Genomic DNA, 27,158 nt, shown 5'->3' with positions numbered 1-27,158 from the left:
AACAATAATGTCTTTAATATTAAATCAATTCTCTCTTTTGAGAGCCTTGATTAACAGCTGTATGTACTGAGCTGAGTACAAGTCAAGACCACGTAAGAACTTGGTTCACTGAGTTTTTACCCCATGACCTACTGTCGTAGTACCAACCGGAAGTCTAACCCCGCCCCCGTCTAGGATCCTACGGCTGTGATTGGCTGAGAGTCGTGTTGAGGTGGAGCTGGTTGAAGCGCGCTGTGTCCAGTATCTAGGCGGGACAAATGGTCAAACTGATCAAATAAACTTTTTAACTCACTAAGAAAAGGCCATAGAAACTTTTTTCTCAGCTATGCACCGAAACCAGTTTGTTTTTTCTTTTTATCTGTTCACGTTTACTTTAATGTGACTTACAGGAGAGTTTGGATGCAATATTCTTGGAGAACTGGAACTGTATACGTGTGATATTTACCTCTGGGGTGCTTTTACTGTTTTATTGGCTCGACAGATGCCGAATAGTATGTGAGAGTCCTACATCTGTCTTTTTCGAGGGTGAGTAACTGTTAGCTTTTTCTATTAAGTCGTGTTTTGTAGGTTTACTCTTATGGAGACTGACGGAACATAATGTACGACTAAGTACATAGTCTGTAAGATGTGAATTAGCCGGTTTCAGGCTTTTTTGTCTTAACATATCCGCTTTAGTTACCTAATTTAATCAAAAGCACACGTTTAAGCTGTAATGCGTTTGCTATTTCGTTCATTCGTTTTACTTTAGGACAAACCAGACTGGCGGCATTTGGCTCTCTGGCTTTGAACCCGCGCGAACTCAGTGAAACCGCTCATTTTGCAGTGTTCTAAGTTAAGATTATCGCAGTCATGAGGTAAATATGATTGTATATATGTATATGATTAATACCTGAGCGCTAAGTATGTTTTATAGACTTATTGAAACGCTTTAAACAGCAGATAAGGTACTTATGCTTGTACTCGGTGATTTGTTTCTCAAGCGGGTTTTTATATTTGTATCAGTTTAATTATGCTGTTGAAATGTTTAGAACGCAAGACAATCAACTAGGAAAGCAATTCATATCGCAAAGTTGTTATAAAGTTGGTAACTTCCGGATTAAATCTTTCGCAATCTGCGAGATTCCGCGCCAAGATTTCAAAATGTGAGGAGGCGCGCGGGACCTGCTGTGGTTCCGCCTCTGTGCGTCGCTCTCATTGGCTTTTGCCATTTTGGGGCGTGTTTACGTACAAGTTCTCCTTCGCCATTCGATGGAACGCTTGTCAGTTATTGTTAAGCGCAAAATAATAAACACTTATTTCAAATCATAATATTTGTTATTGATTTACGTGTATTGATTTGCATCTGTTGAGTTATAAAATAAATTTTTAGCAAAGCGTTAAAATTTATAACTGACACTGATCTTCGCAATGTTGTCTCCAACAATGTATAATGCTGTAAAAAAACGGTGGGACTGGTTAAACGTAATAAATGTTACAAATGATGTTAGTCAACGTTGATTAACGTAACGTTGCCTCATGTGTTGTGTGTTTAGGTGGAAAATGTCCAGTACATTATCAGAAGGTCAAACATTAATCAAGAAATCTTTAAGTCCATCAAAGGCAACATCTACAAATAACAAGGTGAGTTATTTTAACATAACAGGTCATTTTGTTGTGAGCAAAATATTGACTTGATGAATAGTGTGATTATAGTTATACAACATGATGTGTTTTCAATATAACAGGGGCATGTTTTTGTGGAGCCACAAACGCCACTAAAAAACTCAAATAAAGCTTCAACATCTGAAGCTGCACTACCGGAGACCCTTAAAATCATGGGGCCCCTGACAACGCCTACTAAGGTCCTAGATGCACCTTCAAGCGACCCTTGGACACCCACTTCCAACCTAAAAATGCTTATCAGTGCAGCCAGTCCTGAGATCCGCAACCGCGAGAAAGAACGTGCCGTGGACAGCAGCGAATCCGAGAACTCACAGGTATCCGAAAAAGTCATTTCATTAATGTTGTAGTTCAGTGGTCCTCAAACTTTTTTCATCAAGTACCACCTCAGAAAAAAAAATAGTCTCTCCAAGTACCACTGTAATAAGCAGTATTGAAATACAGTGGCGTAGTAAGCCCAGTAAAGCAGCTACAGTTCTGCATAGTTTAAAAACGTGGCAGATTAATTCCTATCATTAAAAATATTTATTATTGTCAGTGACTTTAAACAGTCTGAATGTTAACACTGTACTGTGCTTATATGTAAAAAAAAAAACAAACAAACTCAAAACGTCAACATTTAAATTAAAATGTGCTAAAGGTAAAGAGAAAAGTGCTGTACATAAATGTAAAGTATTAACATATAGTAGCCAATTTATCAACACCTGAAAATGTTGCCTGGACCTCAGAAATATAGGCTATTATAGGCTATTAATTTTTTATAAATTTTGAAATATTTGTGGCATGTACACATTGACATATTTAATTCCTCTGCATACCACTAGAAGGAAGCCCGCGTACCACTTGTGGAACACGCACCACAGTTTGAGAATTTTATCATATTAGGATGCTTTCACACCTACACTTTTGTTTCGGAACGTATCTCGTTTGCCCAGTTAGCGCAGTTCGATTGGCATATGTGAACAGTGCAATCGCGCTCTGTTCCGCTCCAAAGTAATCACTCCGAGATCGCTTGAATGAGGTGGTCTCGGCTCGATTGAAACAAACCCTGGAGCGGTTCGATTGCAGTGAAAAAGCGATCTGATCCGAGCGCGGTTATATCACAGTGTTTTATGGATATGTAATAGGCTTACGGCTATATGAAGAGAGAATTATGAGTAGGGCCGGAAGTTTCGCGAGTCTCCGGATGCCCGCAAACGAGTGATGATCTCCCGGTCCTCAAATAGGCATCGTCGCGCACCCTTCTGACCCCTCCCCACCGTGTCTTTCCTCAGACCTGCGCGCGCGCACCCTGTCAATCACCACCAAACCACCATCTCTCCTGACAGCTTAGCGGGACGCTGCAAAATAAACCCTGACACTGACCAATGTGAGGAGAGTTTACTCGCACGTGACGCGTTTTAGCTCTTTTGGTAAGATTAGAAACTTTGCAGTGTGAAAGCGAACCGCTCCAAGAGCAAAGAGCAACAATGTATCATTTGTAATCTCTGTTTCGGAATAACTTAATCGATTCACTGGTGTGAAAGCACCCTTAGACTTCAGAAATATAATTTGACAATCTTCTACATGTAATTTGTCCTATGTCAGGGATGTGAAACTCTGTTCTTAGAGGGCCGCAGCCTTGCAAAGTTTGGTTTCGACCATGCAGTTTAAATTGTTAGACTGCTTTAAAATTCTGCAACTAACATGTCTTTATATAACCGTCCCATGAAAATTAAATTATAAATTACATTTTTATAGTACTTTACAGTCTGTCACTAATAACAGACGCACATACCCGCATCACGAGTCATGACCAGGGCCAGACAGAATCTTGCGTTTTTTTGCCATTTCTGCTGAGAATTTTGGTAAAAATCTGCAGATTTCTGTGGAATTATTTTGGGAGTATCATAAAAAAAACCTTAATATATGAAATAAAAAATAATATCTTTTTAACTTTTATTTAATGTTTAAAATGCAAATGCAATTAAATTCACTTTATTTGATAAACAAAGCAAGTCTTTCATATAATATATCTAATACAAAAACTGAAAATATAATTATACAAACTGCATTGTGCATAAATCAGATGAACATTTTCATATTAGTCAATAGTATTACTGAAATAAAAACTGAATAAATACAGCTTTACACACATTTACTCAATTAAACAGAATTAATGATGGGCAAAAAATCTAAGGAAATCTGTGCTAGTAGATTCCGTGTGAGACTGCACACGAAATACTAAGTTATCAAAACATTAAACTTTCTTTTAATATATATACAAATATCTTACACGTGAAAGAGAAAAGAGCAGGGAGAATAAAAACTGTCATGATAAAATTCTCGATTTAGTTGATGGATACAATGAACACAAAACCTTCCTTGAAAGAAAATTAAACTTTTCTTTCACAAACCGAAAAAAAAGCGAGATTTGGAAGGAAAATGAGGCTGTGAGTAGAAGGAGATGATTCTAAAATATATATAAAATATACAAGCTCCTCTATATAAACTAATCTCGCTGTCATCTCTTTTCTACCGTTATACATGGTGGAGGCTGCTCTGAATATTTAGTTGAACGTAGCGTTATGTTTAAATTAAGTTCAGTGGTGCAACACTAAAATATTTAGTAGTGCGTTAATTGGAACTTAGTGTCTTAGTCATAACTAGGCCATGTTTTAATCTACTTACTGCTGGTGCAACTGGCCCCAGGAACTGAGTTTGACACCTGTGTCCTATGTAATTCTATAACATATTGATATGTTTATATTTTTATTGTCGTGTCACACAGGAGACCGAGCAAGGGGAAGAAGTAGAAAAGCTCCATATAAGCCGTAAAGACAAAAGCCTTGGTTTGTTGTGTTACAAGTTTCTTGCAAGGTACCCAAACTACCCCAACCCTGCTCTAAACAACGGTATCAGCCTTGATGATGTGGCAGCAGAACTGCGTAAGTTGCTCACTGATCAGATATTTTATTCATGAAATGGTATCACTTTGATATAGGGGACTTATTCTCACTATTAACTAGTGCAGTGTTTCCCAACCCTGTTCCTGAAGCCACATCAACAGTACACATTTTAAACCTCTCCCTAATCAAACACACCCGAATCAACTCTACTCCAAATCCTGATGTTAATGGGTCAGATAAGGGAGACATCCAAAATATGTACTGTTGGTGTGCCTTCGGGAACAGAGTTGGGAAACAGTGAACTAGTGGATTATTACCTGCTTATAAATAAGATATTGGCTGCTTATTAGTACCTAAATACATATTATGCATGATCTTATTCTACATTCCTAATCCTACCTTATACCTAAACACAAATTGTACCTAATAACTATTAATAATAAGTAAATTATAAGTTTATTAAGCTTAAACTCATAGTTAAGGGTTTGTTAATAGCGAAAGTTGTATCTAAAAATAAAATGTGGCCCATGAAATACATTTTTTTTTCCATCAATCCTAATTGTATCCTTGCTCATTTTCCTCTCAGACGTGGAAAGACGTCGCATCTACGACATCATGAATGTCCTTGAAAGCCTTAACATGGTCAGCCGGCTGGCAAAGAATCGCTACACTTGGCATGGTCGAGTAAAACTTGCACAGACGCTTGCTGTGCTGAAACGGGCCGGAAAAGAGAACCGCTATGAACAGCTTATGCAGCAGATCCGACAAAGGAGTCAAGAGCGAGAAGAGAGAGAGTTCGATTTGGATGGAGAGGAGAAGGAGAATGAAGAAATGTCCAGTTTTGAAGTAGACGGAGACTCTGGGCTGGCGGATCTTCCAGGAGCGGATTCTAAAACAGGTAACGACTTGTTTTATTTTAGTTTTAGGCTCTAGTAGTGTCTACGCATCTCATACATACTTGCATGAACTGGATTGTGTTTCTATGCTAATTTATCTAATGATTCATCAAATCATCAGTAGGGCTGCGCGATATTGCAAAAGCCTGCAGGGTTCATACTGGAAATCCTGGAAAATGCTTGATTTCTAAAATAGTGTTTTTAAAATTAGAAAAGTGCTTGGATTTTGCACAAAGTGCTTGAACCTGCTTGAATTTGAAATTGCGACCATTTTGGTGGCATATGCGCCAGATATTTCACCCATGTCTTTGGACTGTGGGGGAAACCGGAGCACCCAGAGGAAACCCACGCTAAGGCAGGGAGAACATGCAAACTCCACACAGAAACGCCAACTGAGCCGAGGTTCGAACCAGCAACCTTCTTGCTGTGAGGCGACAGCACTACCTACTGCGCCACTGCCTTGCCCCCACTGACAGATTTAGTTATGGAAACCACCTAAAGTTACAAATAATGGCACATCTGATCAGTGATCATGTGGTGAACGTTAATCCACCATTTACACTTTTCCCAAAGACTTCCGGTAGTTCAAAGTCCTCTATGAAAATGACTAAAGCCATTCACTGTTAAGCCCAAAGGACAGAGTTTGCAGGTAATGGCGTTTGCCACATATTTTAAGCACGAGATTTTAGTCTTTCATTTAATCATCACAATGTTGTCAGTCAAGCAGCTTACAAAGCTTACAAACCATGGTTTCCATATTTGGTGGCTAATTTTCAAAACAGTTGACATAAGAAAAGTTTAATTATTTGCAGCAAAATTATTCTCAGACTCATAAGGATTTAATTTGTTACATGAATTTTGATTACCAGTGCACATGAAATATTATGGATATGGTCTTAAAATTTTGGTTCTACACCCAAACAAAATCTGACTGTAAGGTAATATTTTGAGACATCAACTTTAGGTAGAGAGCAAACTTAAAAAGATATATCATCGAATAGCTGAACTTTTTTTTTTTTTTTTTTTTTTTTTTTTTGGTGAACTATCCCAATAAATCTATGCTCCAAAGTATTCAACAATTTAAGTTAAAATGTCATAGTGTGTTTGTTAAAAATAGCACAATAGATTAAAATGAGGAAAAAGTACATACAGCATGTATAAACATAATTTACCGTGGTTGTTAAGTGCTGGAAAAGCATAAAAGTGCACCTTGAAAGTGCTGGAATTTGAAATTGGAAAAGGTGTAAGAACCCAGAGTCTGACATTGCATTATTTTTTTACTGCGATATGAATATCAATTCACCAAATGATTAGAATAGCTCTATTTGGAAAGATTTCTGTGCAGTGCATCTGCATAAATGATAATAAATTACAAGCAAAAATAAACAAACAGTGCTTTTTGGTTTTTTGGGGAGTCTAACAGTATTCATGTACAGAAATTGAATAATCAAATGCAAAATTACATGGTCACATTCTGTAATGTGACTTATATTGCTTCCTACACAGACTTTACTTGGGCAGGCCGCCCAGGTATTATTTACCGGCTTCTCAATTATATTTGGTGGTGACACATGAATAATATTATTATGCCCTTTTTATAGTATTTTTTTGTATCCACCCAAGAAAGCCAAACAGTCGCAATCGATTAAGCAGCCGAAAATCTTCTATTGCTCTGCATGTTTCCTATTGCTTGTCGTCAACACTAAGTTTTTGAAGTAGATCAGAAGCTTTCATCAAATTGTCCTAAAACTATTCAACAATCCATTCTTGACAATTTTGAAGAAGAAAAAAATTGTCCACTTTAAATGTTACCTACTGTGTTTGTTTATATATAAATTTATATACATAAATGTATTATGAAAGTTCATGGAGAATCGTCACAATGTGTGTGTATGTTGATAACTGATTTTTTTTGCTTTGTTTATTAATGAGGCTAATTAACTGCTTTTACCTGCAGCTTCTGCAAACAGTCGGAAAGACAAATCTCTGCGAGTGATGAGTCAGAAGTTTGTCATGTTGTTCCTGGTGTCCAGTCCTCCTGTGGTTAGTCTGGATGTAGCTGCCAAAATCCTAATCGGTGAAGATCATGTGGTGGACCAGGACAAAAACAAGTTCAAAAGTGAGTGATTTTATCATGCTTATAAACAACACAATTTACGTTATCCATTTCTATACAAATCTTGCAAGAAGAGCATAATCAAGTAAGAACTGCTGAAGAAAGTACTTTTGTAAAGAGAGTTCATAAATGTCAAGCAGCAAAAAATAGTCCATAATCAATTCATTAGACAGTACATCAAGAGAAAAGAAAAACAAATATTTTGGCTATCTATCAGTCTTGTTTTGTTTATTTTTATATTATACAATATATATATACAACATGGTGGGGGATGGAGTATTTTTTTTCTTTCTTTCTTTTTGATGTTTAACTTTTTCATTGTAATTCTTAGGATGTGAATGTAATTAGACTAAACGGGGTCGCACACCGGATCCACCGCTCGGTTCATATTTCTGCCGTGCTACAAAGCACCATGTGAATAGTTTCATATTAAATAACATTCAAATGTGCACGTCTGGTGTGCGATACTTCCAACTGTCATGTGTGCGTTGCCAAGCGGCTTATCCTGTGTGCAAACCCCTTGAACCCATGTACACGGGTATTTTTTTATAAATGAGCAGTTCCAGCATAAGTATTTTTGCAGTACTGTAAAATACAAGCCTACATGAAAAAAAATAGAAAGTGTTTCACTGTTTTGATAAATGGCAAGGTTGACGTTTGCATTGAAATTGCTCAAAACCTACGGTTGTAGTGTCCACACAACTACACTGGTACCTACAGTTTTGGAAAATCTCCTCCCTGGCCGAAGTTTTCAGAAAGTTTTGGATTCAGTCACAATACTCCGGTGTCGTGCGGACAAACTGTTGCTGCGTCCCAAATCGCATACTTATGCACTATTTTACGCCATTTTGTAGTATAAATAGTGTAAGTAGTGTGTTCACATTGAAAACTCTCAAAATAATAAGTGCACTTTAATTACCCGGATGATGCACTCATTTAGCCGCTAAAATGAAGTGTGTAATGATGGACACTTCACGCACTCAACGACCGCAGGTTTGCTTACGTAGCGGAAGGGGCGGAGCGATCGGACGCACATGTTGAATAACTTAATTTATTTTGGATGGTGAAAGCAAAATTCTCCTATGAGAGTGATTATAGCGCCTCCCGATGGTGAATGCAGCAATACTCACGGCAGGTATTACTTGATAATTCAGTCGTTTATTTCACTGATTTGGCAACAGTCAAACGTCATTAGGGAAACGGTTTGAATTTCCGCTTAGTAAAAATACATAAGTGTGCCATTTGGGACGACACTACATACATATACTATCCTGTTGAGTGTGTAAGTGCATAAGTACATAGTGCATGAGTGCATAGTGTATAGTGTGCCATTTGGGACGCAGCTAATGAAACCATGTAGAAGAAGATACAGTTTTAAAAATACCCAAACATCTGAAAAGACAGAGTACTGAACCAAACATTTTTTTTCTCCTGTTCTATTGTCTAATAAATTATTGAGTGCAGACCATTTTTGCTGCTTGTTATTTAAGAAACTTTGGTCCTAACGCCAAACCCTGGAAGAGCACTGATTTATATTTGATTAAAGACAGAGTTCAAAGACTCGTAATTAATTTTTACTCATCATTTTTAGCAAAATCTTTTTTTGAGTAAAATGAAAACTGATTACTGAACTTTCTGTTTGCAGCCAAGATCCGTAGACTTTATGACATTGCGAATGTTTTGAGCAGCCTAGAGCTGATTAAGAAAGTGCACGTGACTGAAGATAAAGGAAGAAAGCCTGCTTTCAAATGGACTGGGCCAGAAGACATACCATCTCCAAAGGGTAAGCATTAAAGCATGTTTCACATGAAATCTGACCTGTTCATAATCCTATTCAGACTTCAATGTTTATTTTAAAGCTTGTGTTTACTTTGTATATTTGTTTGTTTAACAGATCTGGAGATCTCCACTACATCCTCAGCACCAAAGCCTCTCGAGTCTCGTTCCTCTGTTGAAAACTGTGCTAAAAATCTGTTTTCCTCCCCTGGAACAAAGCGAGGTTTTACCCGCCATCATTCTCTAGTCAAGCTGGTTAAGAGCATTCAGGATGACCGCAGGAAAATCAACTCTGCGCCTTCTAGTCCTATTAAAATGACAGGTGAGCTATTTTTGTCATTTCATTGTAAGCAAGCCATCAGCTGTCTGACCGTCATCTGTTTTCTGTAGGGATTTTCTACTTCAGACTTTGAATGGTTGTTTGGTCAATCGCTATTAATAGTACCAGTCTTACGTTTGCATCCCAACTTGACTGTCTGAAATCTGACCACATACTGTAAACGCGATTATTTTGATGAGCTTTGGGTTGCAACTAAATGCAATGTCTACTAAATTGAGAACAGAAGCAAAGTCTTATATAAACATGGTGGTGGTTGGTAAGATTTTTGTTCGTTAAAAAAAAGACATATTATAATGCATTACAGGGCTCGAAATTAACTTTTTTACTTGGTAGCACCGGTGCTCCCAACTTCAAAAATTTAGGAGCACCAGAAAAAATTTAGGAGCACCCACCAAAAATGATTGAGCACCGCTGCAAATTGTATTTTAAGGGAGATATTGTATTTTAAAACAACATCAATTAGGACTAACAAAAAACAGAAACAACTATAATTAATGCTGAGATGACATTGATATTTGTGTGCAATAATTCCAAAATGTGTATGTCTAATAATTCTAGAATATTAATGATGATGAAAATGACAATAATAGTAACAATGAATTACATTTCTCATCATCATGCTGCCTTGAATGTGCTTGAATGTAAGTTATCTGCTATAAAAAGTCTGTTACTTTCTGAAAAATAAATGTATAGTTTGCATCGAACAAAAATGAAGCATTGCAGTAAGAAATATTTATTTTGTACTGCTAAACAGCATATATATGCATGTCAGTTTAATAAATAATATTTCAGCTGCAAAACAAACAAAAGATTATAATAAAATATTAAATTCAAGGCTGAAAGCTGCAAAACAGTCATCAGTAACTAAAAAAAATATATATATACATCTCATGAAAGAATAGGCAAAAGAAAGTAAGTAAAGTCTCACTTCTATCACTCTTTAAAAGTTTTGGTTTCAGTTTGTGTCAATTTAAATGTTCCGTCTGAGCTGATTTTCATTTTTCTGTGTTTGTGGAAAAGCAGGCGAGTCAGCTGACCCAATTTATGAGCAGGTTGAGCACCAGCGCAATACCGCTGTTTGTTATGAGACGCAGTTTCAGTGTAAACTTAGTAAAGGCGAGCTTCTTTGGCGATAATACAGTATTAGATTTGACTTTTAGCGGACATTTGCGCTGAACACGCAGTGAATGCAACGCATCGAGATTCGACCACCTTCTCCGAAAAGCACGTACTCGATTGATCTCAGCTGGCGGATCAATATTCACCACGTGTCATGATCGCTCTCATCTGCGTCTCAACTTTAGGTGGGGTTTGCACTTTGCAAACCTGTGTGCTTTAAGTTTTTACACTTTAGCCGTTTGCATTTCCCGTGGACATAAAAGCTCCCTCCCTGTCATCTAACAGTGAAAAGCCTTGAGTGATTGACAGCTAATATGAACCAATATAGCGGCAGGGAAGAGCGATTTAGCACGTTTTTAAAAAAAAATCAAAACAGGTCGCACTAATGCGCCCAAATATATTATGAAGTCGCATCGATTAATTTTCGGGCGCATATGCGACCAAAATGGTCGCAATTTCGAGCCCTGCATTAAGTTTATCAAGTGTAGTAGATATTAAAAGATTTTGGTAACACCAATAAAGTACTAATTCTCATTATTAAGTGCTGGTATGTTACTAGCTTATTGTTTAGATATTGGCTATCTATTTCTACTTATAAAATATGATCTTATACTAAATCTCTAATCCTACCCAATTCTTCAGGGGTGTCCAAACTTGTTCCTGGAGGGCCGGTGTCCTGCTAAGTTTAGCTTGCTTTGGACATCCCTGCAATACTTAAACCCATTTAGTACCCTATTACCTATAATTAAGCAGCTAGTTAGTAGTTTATGAAGTTAAAAGCCTTAGTTAATATTTTTGTTAATAGCAGGAAATGTACCTTAAAGTCACCATGATTTATTTGTATTTTATAAAAAATATAGTGGCATAGCTGTTTTTACTTGTTATAATAATGTTGTTGTTATAATAATGTTGAGCTACAAGTCAGCATATATGTGTGTGTATGTGTATGTATAACTATATATATATATAACTATATATATATATATATATATATATAAATATATATATATATATATATATATATATATATATATATATATATATATATATGAGCAATATCACACTCGTAGCAGTGCGATATAGCTGTATATCGGCACTGGTGGGAGGCTTAGTTCACACTGCTACAAGTGTGAGATTGCGTTTACACAACAGTTTGACGGCATAATTGTGTATATAAAAACAAAATCAAACATGGAGAGTCTCAAGAACCCTTTTGTATGAGGAACTACTTTCTTCCACATTGGATTCAAATCATAAGCTGACAGTTAAACAGTTGAGCGTGCATCTTTTAAACTTTAGATCTGTAGTGTCTGCTTTTTGCTGGCTGTATGTGGGCAGAGTTATACACAAAGGGTAAAGAGGCTGTAGGAGTTCTGATATTGCAGAATATTGCACGACTATCAGCCAATCAGATTTGAGAACCAGACAGAACTGTTGTGTGTGTGTGTGTGTGTGTGTGTGTGTGTGTGTGTGTGTGTGTGTGTGTGTGTGTGTGTGTGTGTACACTCCATTGTGTTAGAAATAGGCATACAGTGAAGATGACAGTCATATAAATATGTAGCTACATGATGCCTTAACATTTTTGGTGTCTGTTAAGTTGTTCATATTAAAATGAATATAGGCAGTTCCTTAAAGCATGTTTTTATTTTTAAGACAACGTGGCTAGGGGGATGCGATTGACGTGATAAAGTACACTGTTCCCTTTGAAGACTTACCCGAGTTGTTCTTGGGAGTTTGTTTTCCATATCAAACTTGCGAAGTCTTAACTTACAAGGAAAGAGTGCAATACAGAACTTTGTGCACTTAATATTGAGAAAAAGCACCAATCAGCAGCTAGGCCTCAGTTTTCCCCCCATCCACACTGACATGGAGCAGCAGCATTTTAAAACAAAAACGGCCTCTTCAGTGTTGCAAAACGCTCCATTTTCGGGGATCAAAAACTTCTGTGTAAAACGTATTAGTGTAAACGGGGGCCTTAGTTTGTTGTGTGAAAGAGGAGAGGAGCACAACTAAAACTCTGCCCTCTACTCAATATTCCGTTTCATTTGGAAAACATACTGAAATAAAAGTCTGTTACAACATCCAGTTCATGCGGACTTTAACATCACTAGACTCTTACTGCAACAAGAAACTCATACCCTATTTTTTTTCCTATAGGTGATTCTGCAGACAGTGATTTCTATACTACCAAAATGGCCCATCTGGCAGCTATCTGCAAAAAGCACCTCGATGAACAGTCAGCGTAAGTAAACATTGCATTTGTTTCTTTGACCAAAAATCACCTATTTCAGAAGTAACACCTATGGATTTGGCTTACAGAGATGGTCGACCTAACAATGCGGTGACAGACTCTTCACAGTCATCTAAACAGCCTGAATCCACATCTGCTAGTAACCATGGGCCTCCAGGGATGCAGATCCCAGTTCTGCCAGCAGGAGCAGTTTCATACCTTCCCACAAAATGTTCCCCGATCATCCCACTTCTGATACCTCAGCACCAGACTGGTGGGCCGTATGCCGTTTACATGCACCCAACGTCTCTCAGACCACAGCCCACCAGCCTGGCTGTCCGTTCAATGACATTCGAGAGTCCAGTTGGCGCAAATGCAAAGACATCTCCGGCTACTTTGACTAGCAATAACCAGACAAACCAGTCGTCATCGTATGGTAAAGAGCAGACAAGTCCTGTGAACCTTAAACGGGCAAGTGGAGAAAAGAGCTCCGTGGGAAGTCCATCCAAAATGCAGAGGACAGAGCCAAAGGTGAGGCAGTGATGTATTCACTTGTTTAGTAGATCATGGTGATATATTTACACGCACATCAATATGTACTTATAGAGAGATAATTTAGTTTATATTTCAATGACTAATCCATAACATATTTTTATTTATTTAGCAAAATTAAATTATTTTAGCTTGTTATATTTCTTGTTTTTATCTGGGAAGAAATGTTTGTGTATATTGTATTAAGTTAGATAAACAGATATTAGAAATTAGATATTTATATATGTGTGTGTGTGTGTGTGTGTGTGTGTGTGTGATTGCATGTGTATATATAAAGAGTTTAGATGCAAAAACCTACCATCTGAAATTTTTTTCTAAAATGAGCAATCTTCACAGTTTCCCATGTGTAGGTTCAGTAATTTTACTTGTGGCAAATAATAGGTTATTGTCATATAAATATTCAGTGCTTCCTACAGGTTTGAAATATACTTGTGGTGGTAGCCGGATTGAAACACCTTGTACCCAAATCACATAAATAGTTAACTATATGCTACAAACAAAATAAAATGTAATTTTTTAACAAAAATTTTATTATGACACTGTTTTAAATGGTTTCTTTTTCAATTGGATAAAGTGCAAAAAAATAAACAAAAAAACTGAAAATCACTATTTTCCTTACTTATATGCTATTCATCACTTTATATGCTATTCAGCCATGTGCACCCACTGAGGTAAAATCTGCTTCTCCCGCTCAAGTTCAAAATAAACTTAAAAGCATTTTAGATATGTATATAAAATAGCCTATGTAATATATTGACATCATCAAATTGGTAAAATAATCAGCAATTGATAAATGACAGAAAAAAGGAATAAAAACAGACAATATCTCTAAAAATGATAATAATTGCAAGATTAAAACATGTAAATTATTTAAATAAGGCAAATACATTGATTAATGTTATTAATGGTTATTAATGGTTTACATCTATTTTGCAGTCAGTGTTTTCAAAGTCATTTAGTAGTCATTTTATGTTCCTCTCGTTCTCGCCAAGCGAAAGTAGTTAAGTAAAAAGGTAATGCAAAAACGCATATAAATGAATAACGACAGCTTTGGAAAGCAAAAGTCAAATCCCGAAAATTTTTGGAGATTTAGAAACTCCGGCCGGGGGAAATTTTTAAGTCCCATAAAGGCGTTCTCTGTGGCTCTACAGAGCATGTGAGGGTGTCTGTGGGAGTGTTGATAGGTCGCGCACACACAGAACAAAACAGATAAACGAGAGAAGATTTTCCACTACTTAATCAATCGATGTTTGGTTATATTGGGCGTATAAAAAAAAAGTGTAAAAGAATGACAATAATAGTAATAAAAAAAGTCTCATTTAATATACTTGGGTGGCCGTTAATATACCTGGGCGGCTCGCTTAAGTAAAGTCTATGTGTGGAAAGCACTGATATATAAATGTACACATACATACAGTTAAAGTCAGAATTATTAGCCTCCCAAAATTATTAGCCACTTTAAGCTATATATTTTTTGATAGTCTACAGAACAAACCATCGATATACAATAACTTGCCTAATTACCCTAACCTGCCTAGTTAACCTAATTAAGCTAGTTAAGCTTTTAAATGTCACTTTAAGCTGTATAGAAGTGTCTTGAAAAATATCTAGTCAAATATTATTTACTGTCATCATGGAAAAGATAAAATAAATCATTTATTAGAAATGAGTTATTAAAACTATTATGTTTAGAAATGTGTTGAAAAAAATCTCTCCGTTACACAGAAATTGTGGGAAAAATAAACAGAAGGCTAATAATACAGGGGGGCTAATAATTCTGACTTCATCTGTATATATTAGGGATGTAACGATATTGTAAATACCGTCATACCGCAATATTAATTTTTTTCGATATTACCGTAGTCGCATGACTCGGTAAAACTATAGGTCTTCTGAGAAAATTTGATCAGGCGAATGAAGCGAACGGGAGGTAGCGGAAACTACAATTCCCATCAGCCCAGGCTCGGCCATCATCCCTTGCGGTCTGTTATCGATACAGATCCAGTAATGCGGAAATGGAGTGTGCTGCTAGAAGCGGGGATCAAAAAGAGCTGGAGATGATCGAACCTGAAGCGGGTGTTGTCGCCGCACGCGTACTGAATAGCGGTGTTGTCGCGCACGTTCTGATCAGCTGTGTTGTCGCGAACGTACTGAATAGCGGTGTTGTCGCGCGCGTTCTGATCAGCTGTGTTGTCGCGCGCGTTCTGATCAGCTGTGTTGTCGCGCGCGTACTGAATAGCGGTGTTGTCGCGCGCGTACTGTAAAGCGGGGAGGGGGGGTTGAGCGCGCATACTCGAGCGGTGTTGTCGCGCGCCTACTGAAGGGCGGGACAGAGGGTCTGTCGCGTCGCGGGGGCACTTTTGATCATTTTGGAAGGGAACTTTCTATCCAAGACTAAAAAGGGCATGTGCACTGCACAGGTTGAGCCCAATGTGTGCACATGCCTGCAAGTTGAGGAATACGACTAAAAACAGTCATGGGGACTGCAAAAACACAGCACACTGTTCAGATTGATGCAGACATGAGACCTCTATCTCACTCATGGTTTGTCCTCTCAAGTCGGGGAAAGACAATGCACAACGTTACCCACTGCTGTCAACCTGGGCCAAGTCATATCTCTCTGTCCCAGAAACCTCAGTCCCAAATGAGAGGGTTTTTTTTCTGTTGCAGGGGACATTGTAAATGCCCAGAGATCCCAGCTTTTACCAGATTATAGTTATATGATAATTTTCCTTAAAACCCATCTCTATCTAAGTGAGTGAGTGATTAAATGTTGAATGTGATGAGTTTTCAACACTACTAAATTGAAACTTTATTTTTTTTACATGGTTTAATAATTTTTTGTTATTAAAATTGAAGTTCCTGTTTCAAAGCTTACAGATAGATGGCTAATTTGTATGTCATTGACACTTTTGGCACTTTTTTGGAGTATTTTCATAAGTTTTGTTTTTTCCTGTAAATGATTCATTAAATACCGTACCGTGACATTCATACCGAGGTATTACCGTACCGTAAAATTCTGATACCGTTACATCCCTAGTATATTTATATATATAAAATTAGCTAGTTGCAAAGTAATGCTTCTCATTTATACTTAAAGGTCCTGTTGGAGTATTGCTCTAAAATTCCCTGCGTGTTCAATATAAACTCAGGAGGCGGAGATCAATGTCAAAAGGATTAGTAATTTATTAAGCACAACTGGAAAATTCGATTCACAGAATTTCTGTGTCCCCAATGCAACAATCATGTTCAGGAGGTGCCTAACAACTTTCATTTCCTGATTCGCGCTTTTATACGCAACTGATATTAACAGGTGGAGTTTAGTGAAATGAGTCACTTATCATTCATTCTCCAGTCCTCCATAGGCCGCACCCATACATACGTCCTCTTTTTGTACTAATTCTCTGCCCAACGTCAAAAGCACAAGACTTCTCCACTGCAAATTCTGTTCATTTTCAACCCATCTCTGCTCTGCTCACAGGAAGTTTCACTGCAGAGCAAAACTTCATCTACTTCTGCAGAAATGCTTCATCAGTATAATCAAACTCAAGAGAAGCAGTTTGGTTAATATACAGGGTGAGCCATTTATATGGATACACCTTAATAAAATGGGAATGGTTGGTGATATTAACGTCCTGTTTGTGGCATATTAGTAAATGTGAGAGGGCTTGTAAATAACTCATGAAAGAATAAATTTACGTTAAAACCAAGCACACCATATAAATGGCCCACCCTGTATTTCACCTTAAGCAATACAAATACAATTGTTTACAGTTTTTCTCAGTCGCTTTGGTGCATTTCTCACAACACTAGTGCATTTCTGCACAACAGTTAATGCATTTCTCAAAACAATTAGTACAAACTGCAAAACCTAGCTGATAACCTGCAAAAGTGCGTCACATGCTCAAAATGGATAGTTCATTCCTCAAAAGCAAGTATTGATGTCAATCAAAGTGTCTGTGTCATCAAAATGAAAAGTCCTGACACCATTGTTTATGAACAAGATAGTCAAATGGCTTTGTCATGTTTTTATTATGACAGTTTGCTCTGGACATTTTTTCAATGCAAAAAAAAAGTCAGATTTTGGTGACACTTCCTGAAAATGCTCAAGACAGCACTATATACTATTTGCACAGCCATTTGAAAACTACAGCAAAGTTAGACATCACTGCATTTAGTGAGGTATCTGAGTACAAGACACTGAATATGTATGTTTCACATGTTTACTGCATTTGCTCGTTGCAATTCTAATTTATTCACAGCATTGTGCAAAAGAATAAATGCACCCTTATTTACAACAAGCATAAGCTTCCTTTGGGTTGAACTGTGCACAACTGTAAACAATTTTGCAGTACATATTGGAGCTGAACCTACAACATACACAGGTCTGTAATCATTCATGAAATTGTACAATTTAGAAGACATTATCAAAAAAATAAAGATTTAATTTTATATATATATATATATATATATATATATATATATATATATAATTTGCTAGACAGATTTTGACAACTAGTTCAACATTTTTGTCTGTAATGACTCAAGTAATGAAATGTGGACTATTAGTTTCATATGGAGTGACTATTCAGCATTTACAAGTTTAGTTAATTTTGACTGACATGACATAAGCAAATGATAATGTTATAAATAGCAGAGAGTTGTATGAAAGCAATTGATGCATGTCCAAAAGTATCTGCAATTTGTTGGAAGGAATGAGAAACTGCTACTAGGATGTGCACAAATGACTAATTGTTTTAAGAAATGCATGAACTTTTGTGCAAATGTAAATTGTGTTGTGAGAAGTGCAGCAAAGCCACAGAGAAAAACTAATGAAAAGGAGACAAAAATAATATTCCTTTCTCCAACAGTTCCTTGAAATTAAAATGAAGTTTTTTATATGTTAATATCAGGATGCTAGTTTTAGTGATATACATGTAAACTAGTGTGCTCCAAAACTTAGCATTTAGCAAAATTAGCATTTACAAGATATAAAACTGATCTACACATCCAAAGCTTGCAGTTTATTCCTTCCGCCTAATTAGATCGACAATTTTTGTCATGTCACATCAAACTTTACTTTCTCATCAAATCTTCTGACCAATCAAATGCTCTAGTGTCTGATATGCCCCGCCCTCTTCAATACGCTTCTCATTTGGTGTGCTTGAGCTCAACCACTCTCACTGGCTGAGCTGTAATAAAAAAAAATGCTACTGGCTGTTTTTTTATAAAGTGGAGGAGCTACTATTTCCCGCCCTGTCTTCATGTTTAAGTTCAGATTGTCAAATAAAAAATAAAAAAATCTCTTCACAGAACCTTTCGATTAAAATGAAAATAACTCAAATAGAGGAAAATATAAAACGTGTATATTTGTGAATACTGTTTACATAAATATATTTTATACTATTAACTATTACTTTTGTACATAAATTAAGCATTTGAACTGCCATTAAAAAACCATGACCTTAAATCTCAAGTTAACCATTCAGCACCTTCATTTTATATATTGATACTACTTGCACTAACCGTTCCAGCCTTCTGGTGTTTCATTTCAGAGCGTTTCTCCAAAGCTGTGTGAGATTCTACAAGCACGTCTGAAGGCCCGTAGAGGAGCTTTGACCTCCAACCGCCCTTCCGCAAGAGCTCTTCATCTGGAGTTCTCCAAACCCTCTGAAAGCCAGCCAACGGTACAAACCAGCACAGCATCTCTGGAGCACAGCCTGGAGACCTTTCTAGAGAAGGAGGAGAAGAGCCAGACCTCAGACAATGAGGCAGGACTGACCCCTGTAAGACAACCACATTCACAGCCTCAGAAGCTCAGCGCTCCCTTTCAGGACATGGTGCTGCCATCTGGACCCATACACACAGAGGTAGGAAGAACACCACACATATGTATGCATCTTGCTGAGATCATGAGACAGACCTTTGACTAATTGTTCTTGTTCCCATTAGACATTGATCCCCGCGGGTTATTTGATTCCCATCTCCCAGCAGTCCATTGTGAACTTCAGAGAACCGCAGTGCTCCAATGAAAGCTCCAAAGCCTCCACACCAACATACAACATCTATCACACACCAACAGCAGGTATGCTAGTGATCAAAGAGGCTCTTGTTAAAAAAAAAACATGTTTTCTTCATCACAGGGTACATTTATTTTTAGTGGGAATCTCTTCAGAGATGGGTTTAGGCCAGAATAACACCATTTTTATTTTTTTATTTTAATAACTAAAATAGTATAAAACAAAAGTACAAGCAGACATGTCTAACCCCCTTACCCAGAACTTCAAGAGTTCACACTTAGCTGATGATTTAATATAAAGCTTGTTTGGCATGCTGTCCCGGGAGAGAGCCCTGAGCTCAACATCCCTTTTGAAAGGCAAGAGAGGAGTTTGAGCTCATGTAGATCTCGAGAACTCCCCTGCAGTAGTAGCTAATGAACAGATAGTGATTGCTGTTAAGACATAACTACTTACTAGGAGCATGTCTATGGTGCTGATATGGTTTAGTCAATTAACTTAAGTTGCATGTTTTTGGACCGTGGGAGGAAACCGGGGGAAACCCATGTGAGCACGGGGAGAATGTGTAAACTCCGGGCAGAGTTCTCTCCGATCTTAGTAAGGACTAGAACCAATGATAATAATAATATTTTTTATTTATATAGCGCCTTTCTAGAGCTCAAGGACACTTTACAAGGAGTGCAACAAAAAGATAAACAAACATACATGAGGTCAAATATAACAAACTGGAATTACACAAACAAGACCTAAGAGACATTTGAGCAGAGTAGTGGTGGATCAGATTAAGTGGTCAGTTTGGCAGATCAGAAGCGAAGCATTCAGAAATAAGTGAGTCTTAAGTAAGGGTTTGAATTCAGATATATTATTATCAGAGAGGAGGGAGCGTGGTAGAGAGTTCCAGAGTTTGGTACACAATGATGTTCTTGCTGTGAGGCAACAGTGCTAACCACTGGGCTACCATGCCACCCGTCTAGGAAAGGAGGAGGAGTAGGGGTGGAAGGGCAGATTGTATGAAACGAAGATGACTGTTATATGGAAGTTAGGGTATTTAAAGTGGCTAGGGCTGCAACTAACGATTATTTTAATAATTTAATTAATTCATCTGTTGATTATTTTTTCATTTAATTAATGAATCGGATAATAAAAAGCATTCATTTCCAACAGTTTATTCACAAAAGCTCATCCCAGAGCTGTTATAATAATAATAATAATGCAAAAATAATAAAATAAAAACCTAAGTAGTTTTGTCCTGTTTTTAATCCAAATATTTTAAAATCAAGATACATACTAGACACATGAAATAGCTTTAGAAATTTTGTCTTGTTTTCTGAAAAAAAAAAACACCTCAAAATTAAGTGATTGTTTGCTTAAAACAAGTTAAATTATTTGTGAACTGGGTAAGAAAAATAATCTTAATGAGATATAATCTCAAACAAAAGTTTTATCAGTTCACATAAACGTGTAAGTGATCATGATCTATAACATGAGATGGCCGTCGCCACATTTACTTGCGGCCGCATGTTTGCCTCATTCATAAAAAGCAGAACACGCAGAATATAGCACGTAAATTCACCAGTTACTTCCCAAATACATGCAAGTAAGTGGCTGGTGAACTTAGAGAAGAGTAGATTCAACTTTAGTTACTTTCACCATGTGTATCTGATATGAATAAAACACATCAGCAAATTATAAAATTATATTTAAATGGATTGTTAGATCTCCTTGTGTGTTTTACAAACTCTAGATGTTTTATTTTACTAGTGCGTGTGTGTATTTACATGTCTGAAAACATAAATAAGGCATTAGGCGGTTAAAACGCTGCATAATTGTGATAAGAAGACACGTCTTTCTCAGCAGGGTTAAGGTAGTTTTGTTTTCGAAAAAAAAAATGAAACCGACAGTCCCTTACTGAGAGCTCTGCTCTGGCCAGACACTGCGCCAAAGCTCAGTTTGAATTTCTCAGTTGCCGATCTAAAGGTAAACGAGCTAACTAGGGATGCACCGAATATTCGGCAACCGAAATTATTCGGCCGAAAATAGTCAAAAAAGCCCTTTCGGTGTTCGGCCGAATAAGCAAAAAGGCCGAATAAATTTTGCCGAACAATGACGTTTTTAATGACGCGATCAAATAGTAACCCGCGTAGAGTGAGAGGCGCGCGCTTTATGCAGCAAACATGTCAGCAGTGTGGAAGCGCTTTAAAGTGTAAGAGAAAGAGGCAAAAACGGCCGTTTTTCAGACACTGTTCTGCTGAATTGTCCAGAGGAACGTTCTCTGTCTTCTCGCCCCCTTTGAGCAGATAACAAGAGAGATAAGCTCATCTGTGGCAGACGTCATACATTTACTTGCAGCACTAAAGCGTCTTTTAAACAAACCAGTAGGACCACGGAGTGAAAACAGCTAAAAGTGCGCTCTTAGAAGCTGTCAGGGCACGATTTAGTCAGGCGGACTCAGAACACCTGTACTTCATCGCGACTGTGCTTGATCCGCGATATAAAGATCATTACTTGGATATGGGCAAAAAGCTGCGCACACGAGAAATGATCCAGGCCGAGTTGGACTTGGGAAAGCCGCTAGGTGTTGGAGACGGACGGTCAGGTGATGCACAGCGCAGGAGATGAAAACAGCGCAGAGAGTAAACGGGCTCGTACTACGGATAAATAAATTTATTTATTTTAAGTTATATTGTGCTTTGTTTGTATATTATCTGCTGGAATGTTAAAAAAATGTTCAGTGTTAAATAAATATTTTTGAAATTGTATTTTTGTTATTTGATTTATTTCTCTGAAAAGCAACACAAAATAGTTAAAAGATAATTTTTACTGTTTAATTATTGTAATGGTGAAAAAATTGGCGAACTAAATGGAAAAAAATGCAAAACACCGCATTCGGTATTCGGCCTTCGGCCAAGCAATTCATTATTATTCGGCTTCGGCCAAGAATTTCATTTCGGTGCATCCCTAGAGCTAACGCTAACTTGTCATGCCTGTCAAGCTGGATAACGATTAAAACATCAGCACCAGGAACTCACTTTAAACAGAACAGAAGTAGGACCCTGCTGTTGAACTCCTTTCCTCCTCATCCCTGTCTATGAGGTGCCGAACTCTATCAGTGCGCGAGAGAGGCTGTGTTCGCTCCGCACTAAAGTTTTTTAAACGTCACCGTGTCGCGCAACACAACGAAACGATTATGAAATTAGATGCCAACACCTTTAGTAATCGATTTTTATCAATTTAATCGATTCTTTGATGCAGCCCTAATAGTGGCTTCGTCTGATTGGTGAATCATAAACTGAATAATGCGGGACCAGCTGCAAACAATCATAAGCACATGATCCTCTTGAAATTAGTTTAGAAATAAACTTCACAAAAATGGCTTTTTGATGAAAGATTTACAATTCTTCATATCTCTTCTTTTCAAGGTTCCAGACCAGCTTTTCCTCAAGAAGTCACCCCGACCCGACTCCCTCTTCACCGGATACCGCCCATCTCCCCCTTCCCTTCTCACGGACATCGCATCCACAGCCCAAGTCCTGCTATTCTCAACTTCACCCTGCAGAATCTGGGCCTCATTCCTGGCAGTGTTACACCAAACCCACACACTCCTGAGCAGAGCAGCTCGCTCCAGTCCCCTCACCCAGGGCTTCCTCACCAGGGCATGATCTTCGTGAAACCCATGTCACCAGCCCGAGCACTGCAGCAAACCTCAATACACGGACAGCCCGTCACCCTTATCAGCATACCACAGGTACAGCCAATGTCAACAAACATATCAAAACAAAGAGGTATCGCCATGATAAATTTACAGAGGCTATTTACATGACAATGTGGGATACGTCATGCATTTTGCTTGTTAATTAAAAAGCCTGCTTCATTTCTCCAATTACCTTTTTCGAATATCATGTTTGCACCCCTGTTAAAGTACAACAGCACCACAACAGTTTTTTTCCTGTTCATTATAGGAAATTACATGGAAATTCAGTTATTTGTGTTGTTGAATAATACTTAACTAGAAAAGTGAAGTTCAAAACTTTTATGGTGTCATGAGAAAGTCTAGTCTGAAAGTTTGAAGCAGTTTATAAAATGAGAAATGTAAAGTGTTTTTAAAATGTTTGAAGAAGTTAGCAGAGATAACTACATATAGGTTAGCATGTTTCTAGTATGGATTGGCATGTTTGTTGCTAGATGGTTGCTAGGGTGTTCTGAGTGGTTGATAAGGCGTTGCTTGGTGGTTGCTAAGATGTTGCTAAGGTGTTTTGAGTATTTATTAAGGTGTTGCTAGGGTGTTGTAAGTGGTTGCTAGGCCATTGCTAAGGTGTTCTGAGTGGTTGCTTGGCACTCGCTAACAAATTACCATGGCTCTAGTATGAATTAGCATGTTTCTAGCATAAATTAACATGTTGTTAGCATGGTTCTAGTATGAATTAGCATGCCGCTAGCATGTTTCTAGCATAAATTACCATGTTGTTAGCATGGTTCTAGTATTAATTAGCATGTTGCTAGCATGTTTCTAGTATAAACTAGCGTGTTGCTAGTATGTTAGTATGTTTCTAGTATAATTAGTATATTTTTAGTATGAATTGGTATGTTGTTAGTATTTCCAATATAAAGTCAATGGCAGTTTTTACAATGAAAGTCTATGGGACAGTTGCTAGCGTGCTGTAATTGGTTGCTGGGGTGTGGCTAGTAATCTGAAAGTCATCAGTGATTGGTAGTCTGAGTTAAATGAGCCCAACATTAAGACTTTAGGACAGTCTGGTGCAAAGTTACGAGGTTACGCTGTTGTTAGGCATTTGCCAAGGTGTTCTGAGTGGTTGCTAGGCGGTTGTTAGGGTGTTCCGGGTAGTTGTTAAGGTGTTGCTAGGTGATTGCTAAGGTGTTGCTAGGCAGTTGCAAGTTGTTGCTAGGGTGTTTTATGTGGGTACTAAAACGTTGCTAGGTGGTAGCTAGGGTGTTTAGAGTGGTTGCTAATGTTTTGCTAGGTGGTTGGTAAGGTGTTCTGAGTGGTTGCTAAGGAGTTGTTAGGTGGTTGCTAGGGTGTTCTGAGTGGTTGTTAGGTGGTTGTTTGGTCATTAGTATATTGCTAGTATGAATTGGTATGTTGTTAGTATGTCCATGTAAAGTCAATGGCAGTTTTTTTACAATGGAAGTCTATAGGACAGTTACTAGGGTGCCGTAAATGATTGCTAGGGTATGGCTAGTAAGTTGAAAGATCATCAGGGATTGGCAGATTGGTAGTCTGAGTTTAATGAGCCCAACCTTAAATCTTTATGACAGTCTGGTGAAAAGTTACAAGGTCACAAAGTTTGGTCCAATGTTAGGTCAATAAGACTTTTCTGAAATTTCCGGGTCAGTTTTGGGAAAACCAAAAGTCAGATCAGTTAGAATAGATATAGCCACTTAATTCAATATAGTTTTGAGGTTTGGAGTTAGTTTAGTGGTTGTAGTATGAACGGTCTAGGAGGAGATGGGTTTTTAAAATAGTCTAAGAAGAAGAAGACGGAAGAATTATACGTTTTTGTAGTATAACAGTATGTTGCTTTCCCAAGCCACCATAATGATGAACAATTGAGTCACAAAGACATATATCACAATTTTCAAATACATGTTTCCCACTGAAGACTCCTGACACCAAAGGCTGGAGTAAAACATTTAGTTTCTTATTTTTTTCAAGTAATTTCCATGCTAATTTCTTGCAGCCCCTCTGAGTTTGTGTGACGGACCGTTCTTTGTTGTTTAAGACAGTAATCTGCATATTTGCTCTCTCCTGCAGGCTTTAGTTACCACACCTAAAGGCGGTCAAGCTTTCCAGCAGAGTTTCTTTCACACACCCGTCTCGTTCCCTACTGTAAACACCACAGCTCCCAAAAAGATCTACATCCCTCAGAGAAAGCTGGACGTGAGCCCCGAGGAGATCTGAGATGCTGCTAAAAAGACCACTGTACTCATTGAGCCATTGTGTGTGTGTGTGTGTGTGTGTTTTCGTCATTTGAGTGTTTGTATGTTTCGCATTTTCATATTGTTATTTTACTGTAGGGTCTCTGCATTACTTTGTATCAATCTGTGGTTCTTGACTGAGGAAAACAAACATGGTGCTACACTATTTCTCAGGAAGATAGTTTAAGGGTTTATTTACAAAACAAAAGCACAATTCGGGCGACGCTTTTTACTATGCTGTAAATGTAGAGTTTAAAATGGAAAAAAAAAAAAATAGACCGAATTTTAAAAATTGGTGTAAATCTGTATGAAATGTTAAGTGGAAATCGAATTTCAGGGATTCTAAGAATTGCCAAATTTGTGTTTTATTATAGTTGAGAAAGTGTTAAAGTACCACAGTATAATAAATTGCCATAACGTTATTGTTATGATGTATTAAAATGAGAAATGTTAGACGGAGGGTGTTAAAATATTGTAGATGTATTTTATGTTAATGAAATTTAGGGATATTACTATATGCACAGCGTTTATTTGAACTGCATTTACAATCTGATTACTATGCATTAAAAATAAATGAATGTGCTCTACGTTTGTTTCATTTTTATTTATTTATTTTGATTAAATATTCTGTGGTTGAATCTGTCCATAGTACATTAATCGCCTAAAAGTTTCTTCGGTTAGACTTTGTGTATTTTTTTGTGTGGTGTATTCCTTACAGCTTCATTGTAGCTCTGGTTTAAAATATTTGTGAAAGAGTTTAAAACTAGAAAAGTAGCGTTCACAGATAAACTTTATTGTGGCTTGAGAAAACCTAGCCTGAAAGTTTGAAGCAGTTTTAAAGTTTAAATAACTGAAGTAGTTTAAGAAGTTTGAAACAGTTATAAGTACATGTAGGTTAGCATGTTTTCTAGAATAAATTAGCATGTTTATAACATGGTTCTAGTATGAATTAGCATGTTGCTAGCATGGTTGTAGTATAAACTAGCATGTTGTTAGCATAAATTTAGTATGAATTAGCATGCTGCTAGTATGTTTAAACAGGGTGTCCATGGGGTCTTAAAAAGTATTAAAAGTTAAATTAATGAGAAAATTAAGACCCTTAAAAGGTATTAAAAAGTCTTAATCCTGTTTTTACAAGGTCCTTTGTTCAAGCGTTGTCCAAAGTGTTTGACTCCAAAAATATTCCAAATATATTTATTTTCCTCCTTAGATTAATAACGGCGTGCTCGATCCACGAGATTGGTTTGGGCTGGGTCATGTCAGGCCTAGCTCCTTCATGCGGATGATTTCACATGTTTTGTGACAAATGCGGGAAGGTGATGTGACGCTCTCCACATGTAGCGAAACAGACAGAAAAATGTATGTTTGCATATTCCTGGTTGGCGAAAGACAAGTTTAAACTTGTCGCTGAAAACAATCGCGTCACTTATTCTCTCAAGCTTTGTTTCTTCCGATCTTATCTGAGTTCTATTGCACAGTTGTGCTATATTGATTTATTTAACTACAACTGTTCATTAAGCTAAAGGTTTAATACTGAGCAGAACTTGAAGTGGCAATGAGGTCTTAAAATATTCTGAGGTCTTTAAAAAGTCTTCAAAAGGTGTTGAAATTGCCTTTTGGATTTTATTTTA

The 27,158-nt window shown here is 37.4% G+C and overlaps 2 protein-coding genes across 4 annotated transcripts in view; both read left to right on the top strand.

Moving 5' to 3' along the window:
- The window catches only part of LOC147835938 (uncharacterized), a 939,756-nt gene that overhangs the window by 753,018 nt on the left and 159,580 nt on the right, over positions 1-27,158 (top strand). The window lies entirely within an intron of this gene.
- On the top strand, positions 273-26,114 carry e2f8 (E2F transcription factor 8). 3 transcript variants are annotated; one of them, NR_199875.1, is given in 15 exon segments: positions 273-525; positions 1,533-1,620; positions 1,725-1,976; positions 4,430-4,586; positions 5,134-5,445; positions 7,401-7,562; positions 9,205-9,342; positions 9,454-9,657; positions 12,952-13,036; positions 13,114-13,555; positions 17,058-17,152; positions 19,132-19,446; positions 19,529-19,661; positions 23,013-23,338; positions 25,364-26,114. NR_199875.1 is itself a non-coding variant. In NM_001347691.3 (14 exon segments), coding segments are annotated over 13 exon segments (2,754 nt in total). In that variant the 5' UTR covers positions 273-525; positions 1,533-1,539; the 3' UTR covers positions 25,511-26,114.

The sequence above is a fragment of the Danio rerio genome, chromosome 7 (genome assembly GCF_052040795.2).
Source record: "Danio rerio strain M-AB ecotype USA chromosome 7, GRCz13ab, whole genome shotgun sequence".
NCBI classification, from domain to species: Eukaryota; Metazoa; Chordata; class Actinopteri; order Cypriniformes; family Danionidae; genus Danio; species Danio rerio.
This window is presented reverse-complemented; position numbering and strand designations above follow the sequence as displayed.